General features: G+C 47.1%; 1 protein-coding gene across 1 annotated transcript in view; it reads left to right on the top strand.

The window, feature by feature from the left end:
- WDR75 (WD repeat domain 75) overlaps positions 1-24580 on the top strand; it is a 552173-nt gene that overhangs the window by 247338 nt on the left and 280255 nt on the right. The window contains exon 13 of the mRNA XM_069615630.1: positions 5951-6114. Within this exon, the coding sequence (XP_069471731.1) occupies positions 5951-6114 (164 nt within the window). The remainder of the gene's footprint in view (positions 1-5950; positions 6115-24580) is intronic.

Raw genomic sequence — 24580 nt, forward strand, 5'->3', positions numbered from 1 at the left:
AAAGTCTTGTATAGGATGAAGCACTTCTGGTAAGTAAATAGAAAAGTATTTGCACAAGTTATTAGGATTGTTTCATGAAAAGAAGAATCCAATGTAGGGCTACCAGCTGATTAGGCTTGTGAGTTGTAGAAGTTTCAAAGCAACTCTACAGTAAGAGGTAAGTTCTTTTTAGCTTGTTTTACAGTACCTTGACAATGAAGAAGCTGCAGCAGATGACTCCTGTTCCTGTGCCGCTCTGCAGATCTCGCTGTTCCTGCGCCTCGGTCATTGGGACAAGAGGGAGGACGTCAACTCCTGCAGTGCACTGGGACCGTCAAAACTGGCAACCGGCAAACTTCACTTTCAGTGGCTGTTTCGTGTTTCAGCTCCTCGCGTCTACCGCAAATGGCAACACCACGGTTCCTGGCTGTTGAGGTGGACTTTCCTTGCTTCTGGGGTCCTCTGAGGGGGCTCAGGCTTGGTCAGTCCTGCTTCCTGGGAGTCCAGAGGATCTTCCAAAAGCTCTAGGCCAGCTTAAAAGCAACACACACAATCTGGTGTTCCTCTCCCTGGCTATACGGTTTCCAGCAGCAACTCTGTGGAAATTCAACCAGCACTGAGATGGATGTCCAGGTGGCTTACTTTGGAGTTGATTGGTCCCACCAACTCAAGGGGAGAAGTCGTCCTTGCAGGGGCTTCTGTCGATGCGAACCTGTTTTGGCACTGCAGCAGGGCTTCACCAGGCAAACCAACGGTCCAGGAGTTGCAGCAGGCGTCCTCTTCAAGCTCTTCTGTTCCTTCGCCCAGTGGTCGACTCTGCCTTCCAAGCCAAAATACTCGCCTTTTATTCAGTTCTCTCCCATTCTTTCCAGGCTAGCTGTCACTCACCCAGCATGGTGGCTGTCCTTGCCTGCCAGCCAGCCAATCGCCAGTTCCAACAAGTTTATGTGGTTGGATGCTATGTCTGACGACCAAACTCTGTGCGCTGTCTGGACATGCGTCTGTAGTTTGAGTGGCCTCCACTGCCGGGGTGTTGAATGATTTCCCCTCCAAGAGGTTGTAGAGGGGCAAGTGTTCCATTCTGCATTTAACCATAAAAGAGGTAGAGATGGCTATAAATAAGCAACTTCTTAACCGAGCCCCTGGACCGAATGCCATCCCTGCAGATATTGTCTGCAATGAGGTGGACCTGTGGGCACCATTACTGACTAAGTGCTTCAACGCATATTTGGAACTTGGCACCTATCCGGTAACATGGAGACAGGCAATAATTTTCCCTATTTTTAAGAAGGGTGACCCTGGTAGCCCCCTCTCTTATAGACCGATCTCCCTGCTGGACACTTCATTTAAAATCATTGGCCGGACGGTTCTGACATGGCTTGAACAATGGATCTCTTATTCTGGGGTACTTAAACAGACACTACGGTTTTCATCCGGGCTGGGAACTAGGGACCAGGCTTTGAATTTGTATCTGGTGGGTACCACATCTATATATTTGAGGGGTGAGACATTATATTTAGCATTCATGGACCTGAGCACTTGATAAAGTGAACAACTGCAGACACCATTCAGCTGTATTTGCTTCATAGTGACAAACCCTCAGACCGTTGGACTTTGTCACAAGCCTGATTTGATTGCCTATGGCTTGGGGCACAAACAAAAAGTTGGTCTCACAATGTACAACCCACAGCCTGCCCTTATTGGTGGCCTGTGGGAGGACCTTCTATACTTGTGCTGTTTTGCCCAAATTATACGGACCTAAGCAGGAAAACACTCTTGCCATTACTTGGGTCTGCTGGCATGTCTCAGGCTAGGCCTGCTTTATCTGCCCTCAGCTGCCAGTGGCTTGGGGTTCGGTGGACTATCTGAGAAAGGCCTGGCATCGGAGAACTAAAATTGTTTCTCAAAATTTGACTGAACATTGAAAATCTAATGATCAATCTGGACCTCTTTTGGTGGACACTAATTGGAATATGATATGGCATTTATAATGTGCCTATACACAAGTGTTTCAAGGCGCGACGAGGCAAGGGAGGGGGAACAGAGGGAAGACAGACAACGATCCTACTAGGCCAGGTGTCATTCAGATCACGCAAGTGCATGGGAAGGGGAAGAAGTGCGGGGGAGGGGCAGAGGACAGTGCAGTACATGGGATAAGACAATAAGTAAAAGTACGGCGAGCAGGTGGCAAGTGAAAGGGAAAGTGCAGAAAACAGGCGTCAAGTGCTGGTAGTGGGACTGTAGGGGTACAGAAAACAGTCACCAAGTGCAGGGGTTTCCAGGAAGGCAGTGCGGGAGTGCGACTGGCAGGGGAGGGGACCTGGGCCCGAGATCACAGGGTGGCCAGGTAACCAGTGCAGTTTTAGTGTCGGCCATGAAATCTGCAAGGGAGAGGAGGAGAAAGAGCAGGCACAAAGGGAAAGGTTCAGAATACATACATACATGCACCATTAAATCTTCTATCATATGAAATTGTCTGTCATGGATTTTTAAATGTTGAATTGAATCTTGCATTGTTTTATGTATTTTATCTTGTATTTGCTGTTTATGGGTAATTTGCTTGCAAATAAACTTATTGATTAGGTTTTACCTGCCTAGAATAGTTGTGTGCCATTCCTGGAAAGTGTTCCTTTTAGTTGTAGCTGGCCTTGGTTTGCCTGGAACATCCAAAATTGGTGTAGAGCTCTTGCTTATGTTGGACTTTGACCTGAAAAGCAATTGTAGATTACACCAACATGGTCTTACTCACCTAGTATAACTGTCATAAAGTAGCAGAGGTGTATGCTGTTCTTGAATCTGTGGTCCACTATTCAGAAAAGTATATTTGCAAGTTGGTTGACTGTGATTTCCTTGTTGAGTTTCACTGCATAATTGACAGGGTTTACTACCCTTGCATTACTGGAAAGTAATATGAACGTAACCTATGGTTTCACTCCCCATGAATAGATGTGCCCTATACTAACGTGTATACAAAGGTCTGACGTACCAAGAAATACGGTTAGCTTTTCTAAATGAGGTCTGTGCTTTGATGTGTACTTAAAGCATAGTGTTGTTTTTTTAATGTGTTTATATGCTTTATGATGGTACTTGCTTACCCAAGCATCTCTTGGTCTGCTTGTATATAAAATAAACCTTTATTTTTTTACAATAGTGTCTGTATTTCTTTGGGCCATATGTAGAATACAATTTCTTTGTACTGATTTTACAGCCCTCTCTCCCTCCTAAAATAAGCCTGGCTGCTCCTTCTACACTACCATAAACTCCAGTGATACAGCCTTAATTCTATTAGTAGAGTCTTGTACTGCCTTAGTTGAATGGTTTTACTAAGCCGTTAATTGGACTTAAGAAAAACTGTTCTTTCTAACCTCCCCTGCTTCTCTCCCCTGCCCTAGTGTAGGGGAGGCATGGTATCACACGTATGACACTGACGTAATAGGTACAATTTGTAAAAACCTTTTAAAGTTTCTCGGGTTGGAAAAACTCCTACTTAGCACTATAACTAAAATGGGGGGGGTGGAGGGTGCTCAACCATCAAACGAACAAAATAGTCCTAGTGGAGTTGTCAAATCAAAATGGCCTACACTATCAATCTAATGCCTGCCCGATCTCTTGTACAGTGTATAAAGGAGAAATGTATGTAAAGGAAAAATCACTGTTCAAAAGAATAAATGTGGCTTAATCAGCTCTCCTCCCCATGTTGGACCTCACGGACTAAGGCGGTCCCTGTAGGCAAGATGACACACTATGACTCGTGTTTCGACACAATAAACACTTCTAAAACGTGGATTGCGGACCGCCTGGCCTTCCACATTAAAGTCTCTTTCCAGACTTCATGTAGGCCCTCCTCTGTCGGGCTCAGACCTCTTCAGAACAAAGTTCAATGAAACTTGTAAGGGTCTCCCTTCCCCAAGCTTATTACACTTCGGGTCTCCCTCAGTTGGGCTCAGACCGCTTTCGGATGTCGAAGACTTTCGAATGTGCATGGCTTTCTTTACAGACCTCAGCAGGACCACTTTGAATCGAAGTTCAAGATTAAACTTTGTCTCTCCCCTTCTCTAGGAGTTAATTTTGCTTACTTCGCTTTTGCAGTTCATTCACTTTATCGCCACAAACAATGCACCTTTCACAGTCTTTGGAATGGGCTACTCATTATCGCTGATTTCACAGCTGTCCTTACTTTAAACTTCATTCACAGGCCTGCATTTCTTTGAGTCTCATCCATCCATGTGAAGCCTTCACTTAATGTTGCCACTTCAAACTTTAACACACACCGGTCTCCAGGTCGCTTGCCAACTCATCGGCTGTATGCGTTTCATTCTTGGTTTTGCGATTTCCAATTCAGGAGTCTAGGTTAGTACCACAGGCTTGGCCTCGCCTCCCCAACTCTGCCTTTCACCTGGGATGGTCGCTGACTTCCTTGAAAAACAATGAATTCTTCGGGTATGGGATCTGGCCTTCTCCAAGTGTCTTTCGTGGCCTGTTGGAAGCCACAGTGGAGAACTCCTGGCGTTTTCGACATGCTGCTCACATCCCCGGTCTAACGCTCTGCTCCAGTAGGTTTGCCTTCGCCCTGGAAATTCTGCTCTTAGTTGTGTTCTGCCTTGCTCAGTGTGTCTCTACGTTCTGCCTTTTATTTGTGTGAGGAGAGCTAATGGGTATCGGGTGTATGCACAAAGTCGAGTGATTAGGGGGCCATGTCCAGTGCAGTGAAGGAGTGTTTGGGTTGTTACTGTCACCCTCTTCCTCCGCCTAGTGTTTGTGTAAAAAGGTGGGGGGGGGTTGAACTCGGAGAATCCTAAATAAATAGGATGGGTTGGATAAAGAGGAATACCGCATTGCACTATTGCCTGCATCACCCCCACTCCCAGAAGACCACCCCAACTCTCCCTCACCTCACCCAGGTGATATTCTTGCACTAGTCCACCCCCAGGGTTTGGATCCAAAGGCGATGACCGTGCCCTGACCACCGTAGGTAGGACTCCCTGGGGATTTATGAGTAAGACACCCTCTGGTTTCTCACACCATCCACACAGCTCCTTACCTCTTTTTCTGACATTGTCCAACTTTCACATGCCCATCCACCTTGGTGTGCAGAGGAAATAGTCTGCAATAATGGGAAAAGGGGGTTGTGTAGATTTTGTGAGCTGGTAAAGCATGTGCATGCCTCTTGAGAGTTTAACTCTGGTACCCTTAACTTAAGCAAGGAGCCCTCAATATCCGTCTGCCTGTTCAGAGATACCCTCTGTGCTCAGGACTTACTCTAGTCACCATGCTCTTTTGAGTCCTTTGTGGGTAATCGTTGCCACTGATTTCTGGAAAATAACTCCTACTGCCTTGTCAGCGGGACAGCTCCAATCTGAGTGCCAGCTGGGCATCTGTCGAACTGATGCTCAGTTTGTCCAGTCCTTGTTAAAGTTCTGTAACTGAACCTGCCAGGCACGTGGTAGTTGCTACTCCAGCAGCCCCCACCCCCCCTCTACACCAGATTGTGTTTTTGAATCATCCTAAACGTATGAAAGAATGTGGTCTAACCACGCAAGCAAGAACATGTTACTTTATTAGTAAGTGTAATACTATGCTTTTTCGGGGTGCAAAATGTGCACTCGCCAATGCCTAGTGATTGACTCTTGGCGAGTAAGAAATTGTGTGCGGTGTGTATGTATGGAATTGAGGTGGAAAGTAATTTGTTTTAATGTCTGGCAACTTCAAAATGTTCACCCTGACCTTTGGCCTTTCTTAATTCATTTAAATCCACCCTGCCAGGATCTGTGCAAACACCATCCTAGTTGAAGAGAAAAGGAACCATAATGGGGTTAGTGTTTTTTCGGAGCAAAGGATGGTGTGAGAGTTAGCCCTCGCTTATGGTTCAGGGTTGCAATTTTGTCCCTTTGTGCTAAAAAGCATCCCAGTAATGCAGCGGAGTACAGAAGTTGCTGTAAGTGAGTAACATGTTCTGTTTTCTTTCTCAAAGCTTTGTACTGAATACCAGGATCAATATGCCTCACGAGGACCATATCACAGCCCTGTGTTTCTCTGACACAGATGACTTCGAAAATGGAATTCCAACCTTGTTGACGACTGGAAAGGATGGGCGATTTAAGGCTTGGGTTTTAGGCGATGATTCAGACATCTATAGTAAGTACATACAAACTTGATCTTTGCCAAACTAATCATGTGTACTCTTGGGTTAGATTTTCATTTTTATGCTAAATCCCCCTCACCTGTGAGACCCCAAGCACTTTTAGTTGAACCTGTGGATTGTTTCTATGTTCCTGAGTGAGTGGGAATCTTTTTCCCCACTCGCCCTTTCTTGTACTTTTTTATTTTATGGGTGGCCTTTTTGACTCTCCATATTTTCTTTTTGGAATTATACTTTACTATAACTTTTTGGGCATCTGCATTTTCATATTGCAGCACAAAGCACTTAATGTGCAGTGTTGCCTGGAGTACCCACTTGGTCTAACCCTTTTATTTTCTCTTGGGTTCCTTGTGTGAACTATTGTTCCTAAGGGTGGAAGGATACTTTCTACAATCTCCATTGAGATCAGCACACCCCACCTTTATGTGGTTTGCTGAGTTGCATAGTATCCCCTTTCTCACTGCTGCTGTAACTTTTGTTTGTTACTTTCCTAGCAAAACGCATGTTCTCAAGGTTTGAGAGAGGGAATCTTATTGCCTTTTTTAGTGTGCTTGTCCTTTCTTGGTCCTTCTGCCATCCTGGGAGGGGGAGGTACTGGTTTTATTTTTGTCTTTGACTGGAACACTGTGTAGCCCGCCGTGGCTCCATAGTGTCTGTGAAGACTGGAAACTAGGGAGGAGTCCAAAACTATGCAGCCCTTTGTCTTCTCACATGCCTGCCTGGAACCAGCCCTAACTGGGAGGTTGGCTGTCTTTTTTAAGTTTGAACGTAGCATGTGTGCTAATTGGCTGGGTCCCTGGATAAATGGCTTATATCTGGAAGCCGAAGAGAAGTAGACTACTGAAGCTGAATCCGATGAAGAAGCAAAGACTGCTATAGCTGATTCCAGCGATAGGAGGTGCCTGCTGTGGAACCGCTGTCTGTGCTGACCCCTTCTTCTGTGCGACAGAGGAGTCCTGCTGATGTCTCCGACCCATAGGCTCATGGGACAAACAGTCTTAAGAAGACCTGTAATTTAAGCCATCCCACAGCGAGCTGTGACCTTCCTGGGCTGCAAACCGCCAATACCCTGGTACCTCGAGGCTGAGTGCTGTGCAACATCTTCCTGTGAACTAATCTTGCTGGAACATTGGTGGACTCCTGTTGGACCTCCAGAAGCAAGATGCCATTTAAGTCCGCTCATCATAGCTGCTGCATCGTGAAGGTGTCCATCTGCAAGCTCTTCACTGCTGGCTTACTGTGACTGAGGGTAATACTTAGTCTGTGCTGCTCCTGTGTGGCTAGGGTAGTAATTTGTGTAGTTGGTAGTTCGGCCATACCGTTCGCCCAGGCCTAATGCTGTAACTCATCTAGGTAACCTTTGACAAAGTCCCTGAACACTTTCTACTGACTCTGAAGTCTATACTTGTTGAATGAGAAATCCTCTTGAACTCTGACTTTCCCCTCATCTGCCTTATCCTGACCTACCTACTGTTGGCCACTGGGTCACCAGTGTCCCCTGTCATCCTCGAACACTCATGCCCTTGAATAGGGAAGGACTTCTGTTGGGCAAGATTGTGTGCAGTACCATTTGGGAGACTACAGCAACCTTGTCCTCCTGGCAATAGGAACCCAACCTTTGGTATACGTCTTACTCCTACTTCCCGTCCCCTTTCCTCCATACTTATGGGACAGTCCTCCGTCCTGTGGGACGGGACCGGAGCACTTTGTAAAAGCATTAAAAAAAATGTGCAAACATTTTAGTCCTTCCTCTTTCTACGCGGGGTACGGCACGCGGCCGTAACCCCGCCCATCTTAGCTCTGCATCGCCCATCGGTCCTTTTCTCCGCTCGTTCGGGACTGGACACACTTTCATCTGCGGAAGAATTTCTTCCCTTTTTTCATCCTCTATTGCTCTCGCTAGCAATCGCGTAGTAGTCTGTCGTTTAAACTAGATTTTCCAAATTGTAACTCGTGTCAGCGACACTTCGTGAAGGTGGACCCCCATTCTCTCTGTTTAGAGTGCTTGGGTCCCGATCACTGTTGGGACTCCTGTTTCTATTGTGATTCCCTTTCGGTCTGGGCCCTTCAATGTTGGTTAGAGCGGTGGGAGTAGGTTTTTCAATGCACTCCTCCTACGCACTTTCAATCCTTCATCGATGAAAAGAAGAAACGCCTGGTAAGTAGTTTACTTTTCAGAGCACCCCGGCCGGGGCACTCCTTCCCGGGGTCTTCCCGGACCGGGAGGAGCGTCGACCGCTCTGTCACCAGGGTTTGCCCTGAGGTGCCCTCTGGGCCTAAAGTTTATCTGAGTTTTCTCCGAGGGTCTCCGTAAGGGGCCTGTGGACACCAGATTACAATCCGAGGCCCCTCCTGTGGGGGCTGCGTGTGGACCTAGTTCTACTGAGTCGTGGGGTACCGGAGCTTCCTCCGAGGCCTCCTTATCGGCTTCCCTCAAAAGTACCGGGGTGCGCCCCAAGGCCACGGCTGGGCTTGCTAAAACCGAACGTATGTTCGGAGGCCGCTATGAAGAGGCTTCTACCGGACTCTGGTCCGAGGTCCCTCGTAAAGAGGCTAAGGTGACCACCAGTTCTCAGAAGCCTGAGAGGCTTTATCGGTGAAAGGTCTTTCACCGGTCCCGCTCTTGTGGCGACACCAGAACCGTTGAGAGGGCAAGGGGTGTGCTTTTGAATCGAAGTTCCTCCTTTACCGGCAGTGCCGAGGTCCTTCCTGTGAAGGCTAGTTTGGCTATTGGTATGTCGCAGAAACATTCCAGGCTGCATACTACCGGCTCGGCTGAGTTTCCCTGTGTAAAGGCTAAAATGAAGACCCCTGATCCATCGGTTGGGGGGGACCCCCTGCTTCACTTCCACTCGTGCTGCAGTTCCCCTCCGGTGATGGCAAAATGGCGGCTGCTCCCGGCACAACAACGGTGGCCATTTTGGGCCCTTCCCCTACAACTGCGCCATCGGCCGCAGGTGTAGGGTTTGGTCTTTTGGGTGAACATAAGATTCCTTGTGCGCATCCTTTTCGTCCAGTTTGCGACGAACGCTCGGATGCCTATTCCGCACATCTTGCTGCCTGTGGGTTCGGCTCCCATTTATGTGGACACCTCTGGCGATGGGCCTGGAATTATCCTCCTCATGAGAAGCCTCCTCCGGCAGCGCCAAAGCCTTCGGCGGAGGATGCTTTTTCCCGCAAGTTTCAGACGCTCATGCGTACCGACCCCCATGAGGGAGTATTTTAAGGGTCTTTTTAGGGAAATATGCCCGCCTCCGGCTCCACCCGCGCTCCCCGTGGTTCCGCCGGCGCCACCTTTGTCCCCGGTGCCCGACGCAGCTCAGTAAGGCCCTGCCATGTCGGATGATGCACAGGGCGATCAGGACAGCGAAGACCAGCCCCGCTCTATTCTAGCATTCCACGACCGGGTACTAGACATGTGTCTATTGGATGTCCCAGTGCCTGAGGCACCCGCTCCGCAGGAGGGTGTGCTTTCTGCGGCGTTCACCTTGTCTCCTTCGGAGCGTACCGGCCTGTACTTGCAGAAGGACATTCTGGCCAAGGTCTTTAGGGTCTGGGAGAAGCCACACTCTGGACTCTTCGTCAATAAGAAAATTGACGCGCAATGCAGGCTGCATTCTTCGGAAGAGGTGGCCCTAGCGTCTTGTCCGCCCCCTCCTCCACGGTGGTGGCTGCGGCCACTCTACAGTCCAGGCCTGTCGCATCCTCTTCTACGACGGCTACTCAGGTCCTGGGGGAAGAGGACAAGCTCCTCGACTCCCTCGGGAGGAAGGTTTTTGCTAACTCAGCCCTGCAGCTCCAGCAGGCCAATACAGAATTGGTGTTAGCGGGGGCGAATATGAAAATGTGGAAAGGACTGTCGGAGTTCGAGGAATTCATTCCAGTCGAGAAGCTGGAGGACTTAGGCGTGATTGTCTGATGCCAGGGTCTTGGCCCAGGATCTCCTGGAGGCTGTGGCTCATCACGTTGACACTTTGGATCGGGGCCTTATGCTGGGAGTTGATACCGCTCGACAAGCGTGGTTGCATGCCACCAAGTTCTCAAAGGAGGTGCAGGACACAGTGTTGGACCTGCGGTTTGATGGTAAGGAGCTTTTCCATTCCACATCGGATGTGAAACTGACCAAAACGAAGGACAGCACCCAGACAGCTAAGTCCTTGTCCGTCCTGGTTAAAACGCCTTTTAGAACCCAGAGACCGTTGTCGCAAAGCCGGCCCTCCTCTGGCATTAGAGGGTTTCTAGATCGGAAATCCGGCAGAGCGGATACCCCTTTGGGTAATAACTGCCGGAGGCAGCAACAGACTCGGTTTTTCTCCCGCTCCTCAGCCTCTTCCTCAGGTTCAGGTGGTAACACCACTGAAAAGCCTGCCAAATGCGGGTTCTCCGCGCTCGCACGAGACGGGGGTGGGACTTGATTTTCCTGGGTTTTCGCTGGAACACTATCGACTGCAGTGTGTACCTGACTGGGGACAGAATGGCGGATCTGTTGGCCACGTGCCAGATGTTTGCACAGTCGGAGAGCATGTCGGCCTGGTGATTCCAGAGGCTTCTGGGCCTCATGGCCTCATGCGTGTTGGCTCTTCCTCTTGTTCGTCTCAAGATGAGGTGCACTCAGATGGCTCTCCAGAGTTCTTGGCGTCAGGCTGTGGATCCGGACTCCAAGTTGATTTTGCTTCCGGCTTCCATGAGAACGGACCTGGAGTGGTGGTAGTCTCTCAGCAACCTGTCGGTGGGTGCAGGGTTTCGGGACCCAGCTCCTATGGTGACTGTCACGACAGACTCCTCCCTTCTGGGGTGGGGTGCGACGTTGGATCTCCTTCAGGTCTCGATCTTTGGTCGCATCAGGACAAGCTCCTCCACATAAATCATCTGGAGCTTCTGGCGATATTCCTAGCGCTCAAGGCGGTCAGACCGATCATTGCCAACAAAGTGGTCCGTATCCGCATGGACAATGTGGTGTTAATGTATTACATCAACAAGCAAGGGGGCACCAAGTCTCCCCCTCTCGTGGACCTGTCCATCCAGATTTGTGAGTGAGACTAGCCATGGTATCTGGCTAGTCTCAGTACACTTTCCGGGCCAGCTGAATGTCACGGCAGATGCCCTCAGTCGGCGGACGATGGTCAGCTGTGAGTGGGAATTGAAGGCGGAGATCCATTTCCTGGATTTTCCTGCGTTGAGCACTCCGGAAGTGGACCTCTTTGCGACAATGGCAGACAAGAAACTTCCTCTTTATGCCTCCAGAAACGGGCTGCGAGCCTCCTCTCTGAGGGATGCTCTCGAGATTTCATGGCATAACATGAGGGCCTATGCCTTCCCGCATCTACCTCTGATTCATCGGACGATTTGCAAGCTGAAGAACACGGGGAACTGTACTCTTCTGCTCATAGCCCCGTGGTGGTCAGCCAGGTTCTGGTTCTCAGAACTTCAACACCTGTCGGTGTATCCACTGATCAGGCTACCGGTGAGTCCCGACCTGCTTCACCAGGATCAACAGCTGTGGCATCCCTCACCACAATCGTTCAGCTTGGCGGCATGGAACTTGAGTTCAAGTCATTAGAACATCTCAACCTGTCTGCGGATAACATGTGCATTATTAAGGCAGCCAGGAAACCCTCGACAAGGTCTCAGTATAGAAGCACATGGCTTAGGTTTTGTCATTGGTGCTTAGACAAACAGCTGGACCCAAGGGCGGCTACGATTGACACTGTTGTCTTCCGTATCCCACCTAGCAGAGTAGGGCATTCACGTTCTGTCTTGCAGAACTTCTCTCTCAGCTGTATCCTCCTACCGATCCACGGACCAATGCTCTTACTCTGTCTAATCCATTGATTAGGAGACATTTTGTGGGTTTGACGCACCTTTTATCCCCTGGTTCGCAAGCCACACCCGGCGTGGGATCTGAATGTGGATCTTACGGCATGGTGCCATAAACCTTTCGAACCAATGGCCACGGCCTCAAGCACCTTTCGTGGAAGGTGTCCTTTTTGGTTGCTGTTACTTCAGCGAGGCGTGTCAGTGAACTCCAAGCTTTATCGGTGTAGCTTCCCTTCTTGGTTTTCCACAAGGATAAGGTGGTCCTACGGACAAATCCTTCTTTCCTGCCGAAGGTGGACTCTGATTTCCATCTGAACCAATCGATCTCCCTACCGGTCTTCTTTCCGAACCCTGCTTCAGGAGCTGAAAGGGTTCTGCATTGTTTGGATGTGAGAAGGGCTCTTAAGTTCTATCTAGATAGAACATCTGAATTTAGGAACTCTTCTCAACTGTTGGGGACCTTTGGTAATCCACAAGGTAAACAGGCCTCTAAGGCGACTATCTCCAGATGGACCCTACATCTCTGGATTGACACGGATGGGACCGCACAGGTCGGCACAGTATATATGGTGTGTGGGTTATTTTGGAAAAGATAATAGTTCTTTATACTGAGAAAAAATGGATAAGAATCATTAAACCTGTTAACCCCTAGGCAACAACAGTTGTTCTCCATCACAATGTGTTTTTTGAAAAAGCACAATTGATAATTGGTGAAAATCCTATTTTGAAGTGATGGTATTATATATTGTGTTTGTACAGAGTTAAACCACAGACTATCTCCAGATTGATCGCTGCCTGTATTACGGAGGCTTATACTGTTCAGGGTCAGCAGCTTCCTAAAGGTATTAATGCGCACCTGGTGCGGGGCATGGCAGCTGCGGTTGCTTTTCAGAAATATGTCCCCTGGGAGACCATCGCAAAAGCAGCTACTTGGGCCTCCCCATCGGCTTTTTGTAAACATTGTCTAGACTTGAGCTCCAGAGCTGATACTCAGTTTGGCCAGGCTGTGCTGAAGAACCTCTTTCAATAGTTTTCCATCCACCCGTAGTTCCTGTAAGGAGTGCTTGGGAATCTCCCATAAGTATGAAGGAAAGGGGACGTAGGAGTATAACCAGGTTACTCACCGTAGTGGCCACCTTACTCCTAGTCGATAGTCCCCTTTCCTCCATATGCCCGGCTGCCGTCCCCTTTAAGCAATAATAGAGGAACCTTATTAAAGGTCTGTGACCTGGCGATGGAAAAGGACTGATGCGCAGGGCGGAGTTAAGATGGGCGGGGTTACGGCCGCGTGCCGTACCCCGCGTAGAAAGAGAGGAAGGACTAACATGTTTGCACTTTTTTTTAATGCTTTTACAAAGTGCTCCGGTGCCGTCCCACAGGACGGAGGAATGTCCCATGAGTATGGAGGAAAGGGGACTATGGACTAGGAGTAAGGTGGTCACTACAGTGAGTAACCTGGTTAGTACTACACAGGTTGGTAGTGTGGCTGAGCAGCCAGGCTTATCTCAAGCGGGGTCAATGTGAGCAGTAGTGTTCTTAAACAGAGGTTTACAGTGACCAGTATTCAAATAAACTTGCACACAAGGTTTCTTGCTTAAATAATTAAACAGTCAGTTCAATAAGCCTTCTTTAGAAGGGAGCACACTTATACTTTAAAATACACACACTCAGTTTCAGTAAATCAGTTGATACTCTTTGGGGATGACACACAGACACATTCTACACCCTCAGGTGACTTAAATAGGACAATGGACATTAGAGCAATACTGAGTTTGGTGTCAAAGAAAAGGGTTGGGAAAGAAAGTGAAGGTTAAACAAATATTCTGAAGCAGGCCAGTACTTTTAAACCCCCAATGCAAAGTAAATTAACCCTTTCCTGGAGGAAAGGTACAACAGTCAGACGTAAGAAGAGTGTCTCAGGGAGCCAGGGCAGCCAATGTTAGTTTGCAAAAGTGTAGGTGAGCTGAAGCACTTCTTGCAGGTAAGTAATGCTTGCACAGTGTTTTTAGAAATCTTTGTAGAAAAAGTAGAATCAATGAAGGTTCACAAGCTGGGAGGCTTGTGAGGTGTAAAGCTGCAGGCAACTCTGCAAAGTAACCAAGACAAGTCTCAACTGAGCACAAGCAAGGCTACAAAAAACAAGAGGCAAGTCCCCTTAGTTTCACAGTACCTTTGGTTAGAAAAAATGGTTCCAGCTGGCTTCTGTTCCTTTGTAGGTCTGCAGAGCCTGTGCATGGGCCTCGGTCGTGGGGACAAGAGGGGGGACGTCTGGGGACTCCTGCACTACAACTTGAAGGTCGGCTGCAGCTATGGGCAATCTCCAGTTCAGCGGCACTTCGTGGTTTCTGCTCCTCGTGTCTCAGCAGATAGTACCACCGCAGGTTCTCTGATACCACTTTGGAGTTTCCTTGCATCTGGGGTCCAGCACTCTGAGGTGGCTCAGGCTTGGTCAGTCCTGCTCTCTGGGAGTTCCAGCTGGCTTCTGTTCCTGTGCAGCTCTGCAGATCCTGTTCCTGGGCCTCAGTCGTGGGGACAAGAGAGAGGACTTTTGGGGACTCTGCACTGCAATTGGACTGTCAGCAGCAGCAGCAAAGGTCAAACTTCAATTCAGCGGCACTTCAGTTTCAGCTCCTCGCGTCTCAGCAAATAGCACCACTGCGGTCCTCGACTACCATTTTGGACTTTCCTTGCATCTGGGGTCCAGCACTCTGAGGTGGCTCAGACTTGCTGAGTCCTGCTTCCTGGGAGTCAGGAGGACCTTCCAGCAGCTCAGGTCCGACTTAAAGTGTTGCACTCCAATCTGGTGTTCCTCTCCCTGGCACTTTGCTTCCTGCAGCAGCAAGGAAGTACAGCCAGCTCCGAGAGGATGTCTAGGTGAGTTCACTTTGCAGTTGATTGGTCCCACCAACTCAAAGGGAGAAGTCGTCCTTGCAGGGCTTCTCTAGTCGAGGCAAATTCAGAGCTTCAGCAGAGCAGCAGGGCTTCACCAGGCAAACCAATGGTCCAGGAGTTGCAGCAGGCATCTCTTCCAAGTTCTTCTTTGGATTCCTTTGTCCAGTGGTCGACTTTGCCTTCCAAGCCAAAAAGCCTTACCTTTTATGTTGTTACTTTGCATTTATATAGCGCCTTTATGTACCATTGGTATTGTCTAAAGGCGCTGGTAGGTTGAACGCCCTTGGGAACCGAAGTTCAAGTCAGTAGACAGAGCAGAGAGCGAGTCAAAAGGTGCATGTGAGCACCGGATATGTGTGCAGCTGGTGTGGGATTCGTGTGATAGCTGCTTCTTAGCGGTAGGCTTGGTGGTTGGGAGATCAGGAGTATGCGTTTGTTCTGACCGGTTGTAATCCAGACCGAACGCCTAGGCTGGAGGGTGTGTAGCCAGCAGTGTATAGTTAGGGTGATGGGGAGCATGAGGCAGATGATGGTATGAGAACAGCTATACCGAATGGTGTCATAGTATCGCTGCGTTCTATTTGAGTCGTGGTGTAGAGAAGAGAGTAAGCATGAAGATGTGAATATGATGGTTTACTTTAGGTGCTCAAGATCGAGCCCACTCCAATAGTTCCATGTACTCATCCGTTCCATGTACTCTGACTGTTCCGTGCATTACGACTGTTCCAAGCACTGACCGTTCCTGTCAATGCTCTTTCAGACGTTCCATGCCCTCCAAACCATTCATGTATGTCGCTCCGTTCCTTGCACACTAATCCGTTCCTTGCACACTAATCCGTTCCTTGCACACTAATCCGTTCCTTGCACACTAATCCGTTCCTTGCACACTAATCCGTTCCTTGCACACTAATCCGTTCCTTGCACACTAATCCGTTCCTTGCACACTAATCCGTTCCTTGCACACTAATCCGTTCCATGCACTGCAACCATTTTATGCACTGCTCCTTTTGTTCGTTCTACCCACGTTATCCTTTCTCCACATATCATCCATCCACATACGTCATCTTCGCCCGTTCCTTCCACCTACTTCGCCCGTGCCTTCCACCTACTTCGCCCGTTCCTTCCACCCTAGTTGTCAATCACGCAGCAGGGTGGCTGTCCTTGACAGACAGCTAGCCGGCCAATCACCTTTGGGTGCATTCCTGTAACCTAGGGGATTAAGCACCGGACGTTTCGGGCACCTCCCTCACTTCCTGCCCCTACCAGACATACTGGCGCCAGAGGCGGGCTTCACTTGTGAATCCTGCCAAAAACAAAGTGAACAAAGGGACCAAACCTGCTTTGGCGCGCAGAGTGAATCTCAAGGAGGACCTTTCCAACAAGAAATGACGAAAAAAGACGTGCCCATTCTCACAAAATTGGCACCATGGGTGCTTTACTGCAGCTGCCAACGCAGCCCGTGGTAAAACCACACCATGGTAGTTAAAAGTAAACCACTGCCACCAGCCATTAATTGCAGAAAGGGTAACCTAAAAATGTTACATGAGAAACTAGACAAAGGGGATACTAAATAACCTCTCCAGCACCCTATTGTTGGTGTGTGCTGGCTCTAGAAAGTTACAAATGTATGTAAAGTCAATTTCACTTCACTGCTCTTGGAAACAGTAGTTTACCCAAGAGAAGGTTTTTAAACCTTTGGGAAATGAAAGACTTCCCTGTGTCACAGCACTGAATGTGCTTTGTGCCTCAATGTAAGAAGATGAAGCCTATGGAGTTTGGCAGACTCCACAACCAAAAGAAACCATGTTCAAATCATAGAAAATACATGAGGGAGTGGGCTAAAAGGTCTCTCTATCTAGGTTAAAAAATTAAAGTCCTCAAAATCGAGCAAAGGTGCTGGTGGTCTCGAAGGTAGAGCAGAATTAGCACATTTCTGAGAATTCTCCCTAATGTACCCTATCTTCGGGACAAAGACGGTTGCTTGAGCAGTTCAGACTGTCATACTTGTGTGTTGTCTTAATTTTTCGTCAACCTCTCCAGCTGGGACCTCAACTGTTGAGAGGTGAGGGGCACCAGCCATCATCGAAGCAAGATATTCTTGCATTTCATCACCAAGAACAGTGGCAGAATTGTGGGCATCTGTCAACTCCTCTAGTGGGAGAAGCAAGCAGAGGCGCATGCAGCATACCTTTCGCCACCTCATGTGGGGGCCTGGGGGGTTGGTTAAACGGTGGTCTGATCCAGGTTTATTACCCAATGCGAATAGGGCTTAGAGGCAGGCAATGGAGCCGTCACTTTTGTCTTGGCAATATTTTCTTTGAGCAAGCCATTGAAGCATTTTACAAACCCCATTTGCTTGAAGGTGATGAGCACAAATGTATGCTTAATCCAGCAGGGCTGTGATGTGCTCAAACACTTCATCTACAAAGTGAGGTCCATTTTCTGAACGCAGGACCTCGCACCCCCCGGGTGTGAGAATGGACCAGCTTTGACCCAGCAAGAGAATGGGCACACTACCACAATCATGTACCAGTAGCCATTACACACTTGAATTATATTTTGTGTCTGTGTGGAGATTTTGGAAGGGCCCATTAGGGTGTGGTATCGCTTTCTTCGCAATACACACAGCGTGTGACCCAAATAGAATTTCTGGCATACTATACAGTTGTGCATACAAATGGCGATTTATATTTCGCCAAGTTGGGACAGAACCAATCTTACCCTATATTTGCTGCAAGAACATCTTTACTAAAATGGGTAGGGTAGTGCACCTGCGGAAGTGCAATCTGGAATAATGCAAAGGGAATAACTGTTTTTTTCCAGTGCTTTCCTGTCATCATAGTGCATCCGTGGGAGATATGGAACACCCCCGCTTTATCCACAACTTTTTTCTTTGCTAATGCTCGCCCCTGAAATTTCCCTATTTGGGTAACTGGTGAAAAACTATATCCCCTTTGCGGTATCATGCGAAGTGTGTGTGTGTGTGTGTGTGTGTGCCTTTTTATTAGTTGAGGGTGTTAAACTCCTTTTTATTTCTGTAAAATATGCTGCTCACTTTGCTTCTGCGTCTTCGTTGCCGCGGGAGGTCGCGTCTGCCCTCCCCCCACCCCCTCGTTTGGGCTTGGCACTTCATTACCACTATGGCTGTTGGGAGCTGCAGCACGTCTGAGTGCTGCACTTGTGTGCCGTCAGCATATTGATAGCCCCTGATTTTCCAATGCGACAGTCCTGCGTGTACTGTTGTCACATAGGTGGAGTCAGAGTACACTGCAATCTCCGCATGCACTTCTAATGCAATTGAGAGCTGCTAATTCTGCTGCTTGTGCTGAAATGCGGGGTTAATCTCACGTTTACCACGTTTGTAGTACGGCATGGAAAGCTGTTTTCGGGGTGTGGTGTGACGCCGTTTTATTTTGCCACCAGGTACTGTTTCATCCTGGTCAATGATACTGAAATCAATTCTTGAAGTTTCAAGTGGATGAACAGTGGGTCTGTTAAAGCTAGGCATAGCCGCAGTGGTTGCCATACATGATGCTAACAGTGGCTTTGTTGCTGGACCATGATTCGCTATGTGCTTTGGTGTAGGTATAGCAGGCAGTGTTATGCCACTGGAGAAGGCTGTTATTTCACCCGCAGGTTTTACACAATTGTCCTTTGCTATCGTGTTAATGGTTTGGTCAAAAACTTGCATTAATTCATCACCTGGTGAATCTGTTTGCCCGGTAGATGTTCTAACTGGTGAAAGTTTGAGACCCAGGCGTTTGTCCAATGACTGCATTTGTTACAATATTCAAAGACTGATGCCCTAACTGCTCCTGTTTGCTCAAATATTTGTAATTTTTGATTTGGCGATGCATTGTCAGGGGGCACAAGGGATTCGAATCCTAACTTGGGGGCCATTAAGTCAGCATTCACATGTGGGTCTGTGTTAACCAGTGGTTCTTGGTGACTGGGTAATTCTATGGGAGTGATTTCGAGAGATTTAAGTGTCGGGCAATTTCCAAGTCCAAATTCTGATGACTTGGGCAACGTTAGAGATGGAGTATGGGGCGTCATGTGCGGCGACATGGTGTTAGCGGTGATTGTGACATTTACAACATGCAAAGGGCATGGTGGAGAAATGCTCAGGCTACCGGCAGTCTCTTGCGCTCCACTCCCCTTTGTGTTTGTATAGATGTCCATCAGGTCTGGATCCATAAGAGGATCTCTCACGGTTCCCATAACACGGCACGCCACGCTATACCAAGTGCTCTCTTCTTCACAACAAAATTTGGCGAACAATACAGATCAAATGTTGCAAGAATTGCTGCTATAGAGGGCGATACCGACAGAGGTGCACACCGGCTCGCACTCTGGCCGAACACTCGGCTAAAGACTGCCACGCTCCGCTTGTGGCAAGTGTTTTGGCAATTTGGCTCCTCCTCTTTTCCTATGGCCAGCAAGGAAAGACTTCAGGACGACTGTCACGGCTCGCAGCAAAGTTTCTTGACGTGGCCACAGTCTGCCAAACAGTCCAAGACTTTTATCCAAGAAGTGCATCAGATCCGTAGACTGTGTCCAAATGGCTTTTGCTGTGCTGGCTCCCTAAAGGCACTCTTCTAAATACATTGACTTTGGTATTGCTTCTCCCCCCCATAGGTTGTGGCTTGTTAAGCCTTTGCCCGCAGTAACAGTGTTTATCTAGACTTCATTGGAGGATTCATTTGTCCTCACATTTTTTGGAACAACTGTTCTAACCTTTTTACTTCCCTTAATCTTTCCTTCCCTTAATCTTTCCTTCCTGCAACTCTGAATCTGCAAAGCATGTTAGTGTAATATATAACTCCAAATACTATCCTTGTTATTGAAGTCGCCTCGGGGTGTAGAAGTGTATTAAGTATATCCAAAAATTATTCACTGGCTTTATTGATACTGAAAAGTAATTTCAAAGTATATTCGTATTGTTACAATCATTTGCCTTTTTAAGGAAGACTTATTTAGAATTGACGTTAAATAAATATTTATTACAAACCTCAAGTCTAAGTGTTATTTGGCCACTTGCATTTACGGATTTCATTTGTACAGGTCAGTTACCACTCTTGAAATAGGCATGGCAGCTCAATCACTCTACCAACTTGTGTAGTACAGACCTAAACCAAAAGGTGGGTTCCCTAATACCAAGCAGATAAGTCTTGTTTAGTGTTGGTGTGACTGCACCAATTCTTACATTACTAAAAGTAGTGACTGTTAAGTAAGAAAGTATCACTTGTGGCATCTTGCAATGCAGTGCAATGGGGTACACTTGTTGTTTTGCCCTAGACTAACACTCAGTGGATTTTTGGGTACTCTAGGTGTGCTAAATGGAGAAGTTGGTGGTAGCAGTGACTTTCTACAATTTTTCTGGTGTACTTTGTTGTAGCCTTAACACGTTTGGTTACTAACTGTGGCTAGTGATCAAGCATGGCAATGCCACAATGCTTGTCCTTTGGCTTTCTTGTCTTTTAGCCTTCTTCCATGCCTGTGAGGCCAGGAAAATCCTTATATGGATTTCCAGTGCCCGGGAATGCAGAGGCTTTTGGTGGGCTCCTGGAGCGGTATGTTTGCTGCCTGGAAGCGGGCTGGGACTGTCTGGTCACAATCCACAAACTGGTGCTAGTGTGTGAGTGGAATTAATTAGTTTTGCTGACAGTGGTCCTGATTGGACCACTGCTGGGTGTGTGGTTGTGTGTGTGATCTGTCATTGGCTCGTAGGGGCTGCTGCTCTTACTTGGCTTTTAGGATAAGAGGACCCCTGCATCCACTCTGGAGAGATCTTGGAAGAATTTGAAGGTGCGAAGACTCCTGTCCTCCTACAAGACTTGCAAGGAGAACAGGCACTTGTCAGAAGGCTTGGCAACCAACTTCTGCTACTGCCCTGTTAAAGCCCTGTCCTGTGAAAGATCTCCAGCAGTCCTGTGAAGGATATGATATGATAGTTTATTTATATAGTGCCTATACACTGTGTTTCAAAGCGCTTCAAGGCAAGGGAGGGAACAAGGGAAAATACAACCACATTCTTACAGGCCATGAACAGTAAGGATGTGAAATGAACTATCGTACTCGGCCTGACGACATTTCAGATAGTGCAAGAGCTAAGACATAGATAAGGAAGGGAGGGGGAGAGTGGGAAGGAAATGGAAACAGACAGTTGACTACCGTACTAGGCCTGATGACATTTCTGGTAGAGCCGGAGAAAAACAAAAGGTGAGGGAGAGGAGTGCAGAAAGGGAGGGGAGGAACAAAACAAGCGACTATCATACTAGGCCTGACGACATTTCAGATAGTGCTGGAGGGGTTGTGGGGAGGAAAAAAACAGTAATGGGAGGGTGGAGGAAACAGACGAGGTTGCTATCATATTAGGTCCAGGGACAATTCTGATAGAGTAAGTGCATAGAAGAAAGTAAGGGGAGGAGATAGGAAAAGGGAGAAGGGAAAGGAGGAGAGAAAAGAGAGTAAGCAGTCAAATAGTCAGTCAAATAGAGTGGAGAAGCAAGAGTGGAGAGCGAATACAATTGCAGAAGTCAGTAGTAACACATAATGTTGCAAGCCAGGATACAAGATGAAGATGGGAACAGCATGATTCAGGGCCACCATGAGTACAAGATGCAAAGGAAGTCGAGCATGAGAGTTGAGAAAGAGTGACGCACTGTGAATGAATGAAGCCCATAAAAGTCAAATCCAGCATTGGCCACAAGACAGTGATGGTGAAGGAAGGCACCTGGTGGGTGGGGATTGCTAAGTGGTGAAAAAGAGCAACAGGCAGGAAGGTACCAGGTGGGCGGGGCTTAGGCTAGGTGACCTATATCCACTTGCACCTGCTCCCCATCTGCAAAGGAAAAGAAGCTGGAGGGCTCCTTAAGTAGGGAAACAGAGCGGCAAGCAGGAAGGCAACAGGTGGGCATGGCTTGCTAAGTGGTGAAAGAGCGGGAAGCAGGAAGGCACCAGTTGGGAGGGGCTTGCTAAGTGCTAAGGAGCTGCGACCCTTGAGTGGAGGCAACATCCATTCTAGACAGCAGCTCAAAATCCTACAAAGAGCCTTCGGAAGTGCCCCAGGACCGCCCAAGTTGGGGCTACCACACTGCAGATGTCGCCGTTCCAAGTTGAGGCCTTGGGAGATCCTCTGCTTGTGCCACAAGACTGACTTCTGCAAAATTTCGTGGTTCTAGCCTTAAGGAGAACCTAAGTAGGGACGGAAAGTCTGACAGTGGCAAGTAAGTCCCTTTGTGTCGCTGTGTATTGGTGGCCCTTATCTGAAATTGCTTGCCTGCCTCCATTCCTGTCCGTAGAGGGGCCATGCATCAAGTTTTGCTGCATTCCTCAACTGGGAGACCTTGCACCAGCATTAGGCACCGACCGGAGAGCTGCTCGGATCTGCAACTCCTGGGGATCAAGGGCAGATGCTGACGGTGGGGAAAGCAACCTTGGGCCTTCAACTGACCTGCCAAGTCTCATTAACAATATGAGTATGGGGGTTTGGGGGTAATAACGATACTGACCTGCTCCCCTAACTTTTATAAAACTGTTTTAACACTTTGGCTTTGCCATTGCTTGTTCACACAAGCACTCTTCAAACTTGTCCCGTGACACTTTTTAAAAAAATGTTTTTATTTGTGTATAGTTCAAAGAACCTTTACAAAATTACACAACAGTACATTTTTAAACAATTTTTTATATTAAAACACAATAAATCATTAAAGCGTCAATCTCTTTTTCTATTACTTTTAAAAAATCAACCAAGGCAAAAATTAAGGCCTTCTCATTGCCTTGCATGAGTAGACTCCAAAGTGAAATCATACAATCTTCATAATTCAATACATTTTAGAAATGACTTTGTCCTTGCATCCCTAAAGAAAGGACATTCTAGGATGAGGTGTTTTTAGTGTTTCGTTTTGTTCTGTGCATTTAGGAAACCGACAATTAGATGTGCCCTGTTTATTTATTCCAATTCCCCAATGCTTTGTTCGTTCAAGAGTATATTGGTTTAGCTTAAAACGCATGTAGCACATTCTAGTTGTTACATGGGAACATCCTAAGATAGTCATTGCAACCGTCCCTTTTGTGTGAAAATGTTGCATATTCCTTACATGTGGTTAGAGTAGAAATTTGTTCAATGGTTTCACACCAATCATTCTGAAATAGCTTTTGTTTCACATAATTTGGACGCCTATACAGATCTTCACTATCAACACACAAGCTGATTAAAGTTTTTTTCCATAGTTTCATAAAAGCTGGTAATCTAACTAGAGGAGCAACCCTTTTTGAGGTCAGAGGTCTTGATAGATGGAATTGTCATGGTAATTCAAAATTTTGGAATAGTTGGATAAAGCACGCCATGTTGATCTGGTGGATAAGGAGATAAGGCCCATTTCGTGTCTGATGATACAGTTAGGAATAGATGGAGATAAACGCAATGCTTTTTTGACCATTATGCCCTGTAATGAGGCCAGTTCCTTGTGCAGGCTACCGGGAAAAATGTCCAGTCCATATAAGATAGTTGGTTCCACTTTTAATGTCAGGAACTCAAGAAGTGGTAGGATTGAGAACTTGCACAATTTGGAAAAAATGAATTTCATTTGACTCAGTAGAGGTCTGGCTTTTTGCTTCAAGTAGTATACCCATGAGTTAATAGTAGTGACATTACTCAATCGATATCCCAGATAGATGATCTCTTTTAATTTGTGTATAGGGATATCACCAATAGTCCATCTAAATTTATTGGGCTTTTTGGCAGATTGAAAAATCATAACATGAGTCTTGGATGGGTTAGGTTGGAGATTGATTATAGGCGTACCTTGAGAATAGGTCCAATTTAGTTTGAAGACCAGCTGGAGTTGAGGAAAAAAAAACTAAATCTGCAAAGGCTAGCCCAATGTAAGCGAAGTGAAGAGCCTTGCAGGAAATGAGATTGCTGATTCCCAAAGATCGTCCATGTCAGCTAGATACAAATTAAAAAGCAGTGATGCAAAGTTGCATCCTTGCTTTAAGCCAAGATAAAGGGGAACAGATTCAGTTAGGGAACCACCCAGAGTCAAGCGAATTCTACAGGATGTAATTGAATGAAATTTGGTAATCCAGTATATAAAATGTACTGGGATTCCAAATGTACGCATTTTATTCCATTGGACATTCCTCACTACAGAATCAAATGCGGAAGACATGTCGATGGAGGCAATGTATACGATGCCAAGTTCCCTTCTTTTAACACCAGCAATCAGATGGGCCATGATTGTAGCATTTAAGGTTGTACCCAACTGACGCCTAAATCCAACGTGGCATTTTGAGTATTTTATTGGTGGATAGATATTTTTCCAGGTCATGAATGACTAAGATGGAAAAAAAAAACTTTGCCGCTGCATCTGTCAAGGATATGGGACGATAATTCTCTGGTAAACTGGAATCACCCTTTTTATAAAGGGGTATAAGAATGGACGTGACCCAGGATGTTGGAATAAGACCCTTTTGGAGAATGCTATCAAATTTAATTTTAAGATTTTACTCCAAAATATAGGGTCTGATCTATATACGCAACTTGGAATACCATCAGGGCCCGGAGCACGGGAATTGGACAGTTTCTTAATGGCCCACATTATATCATACGTGGACCAAACAAAATGGTTAGACAAGAAAACCGGAACTATGTCATCAGTTATGTTATTGAAGCGAGCCAGTATTGTATATTTCTCCTTAACATAAGATATCCATGTTTCTGCTTTTATTTCACACTTGTGAGATCTG

Source organism: Ambystoma mexicanum, chromosome 9 (assembly GCF_040938575.1).
Source record: "Ambystoma mexicanum isolate Mex_15411 chromosome 9, UKY_AmexF1_1, whole genome shotgun sequence".
Taxonomy (NCBI): Eukaryota; Metazoa; Chordata; class Amphibia; order Caudata; family Ambystomatidae; genus Ambystoma; species Ambystoma mexicanum.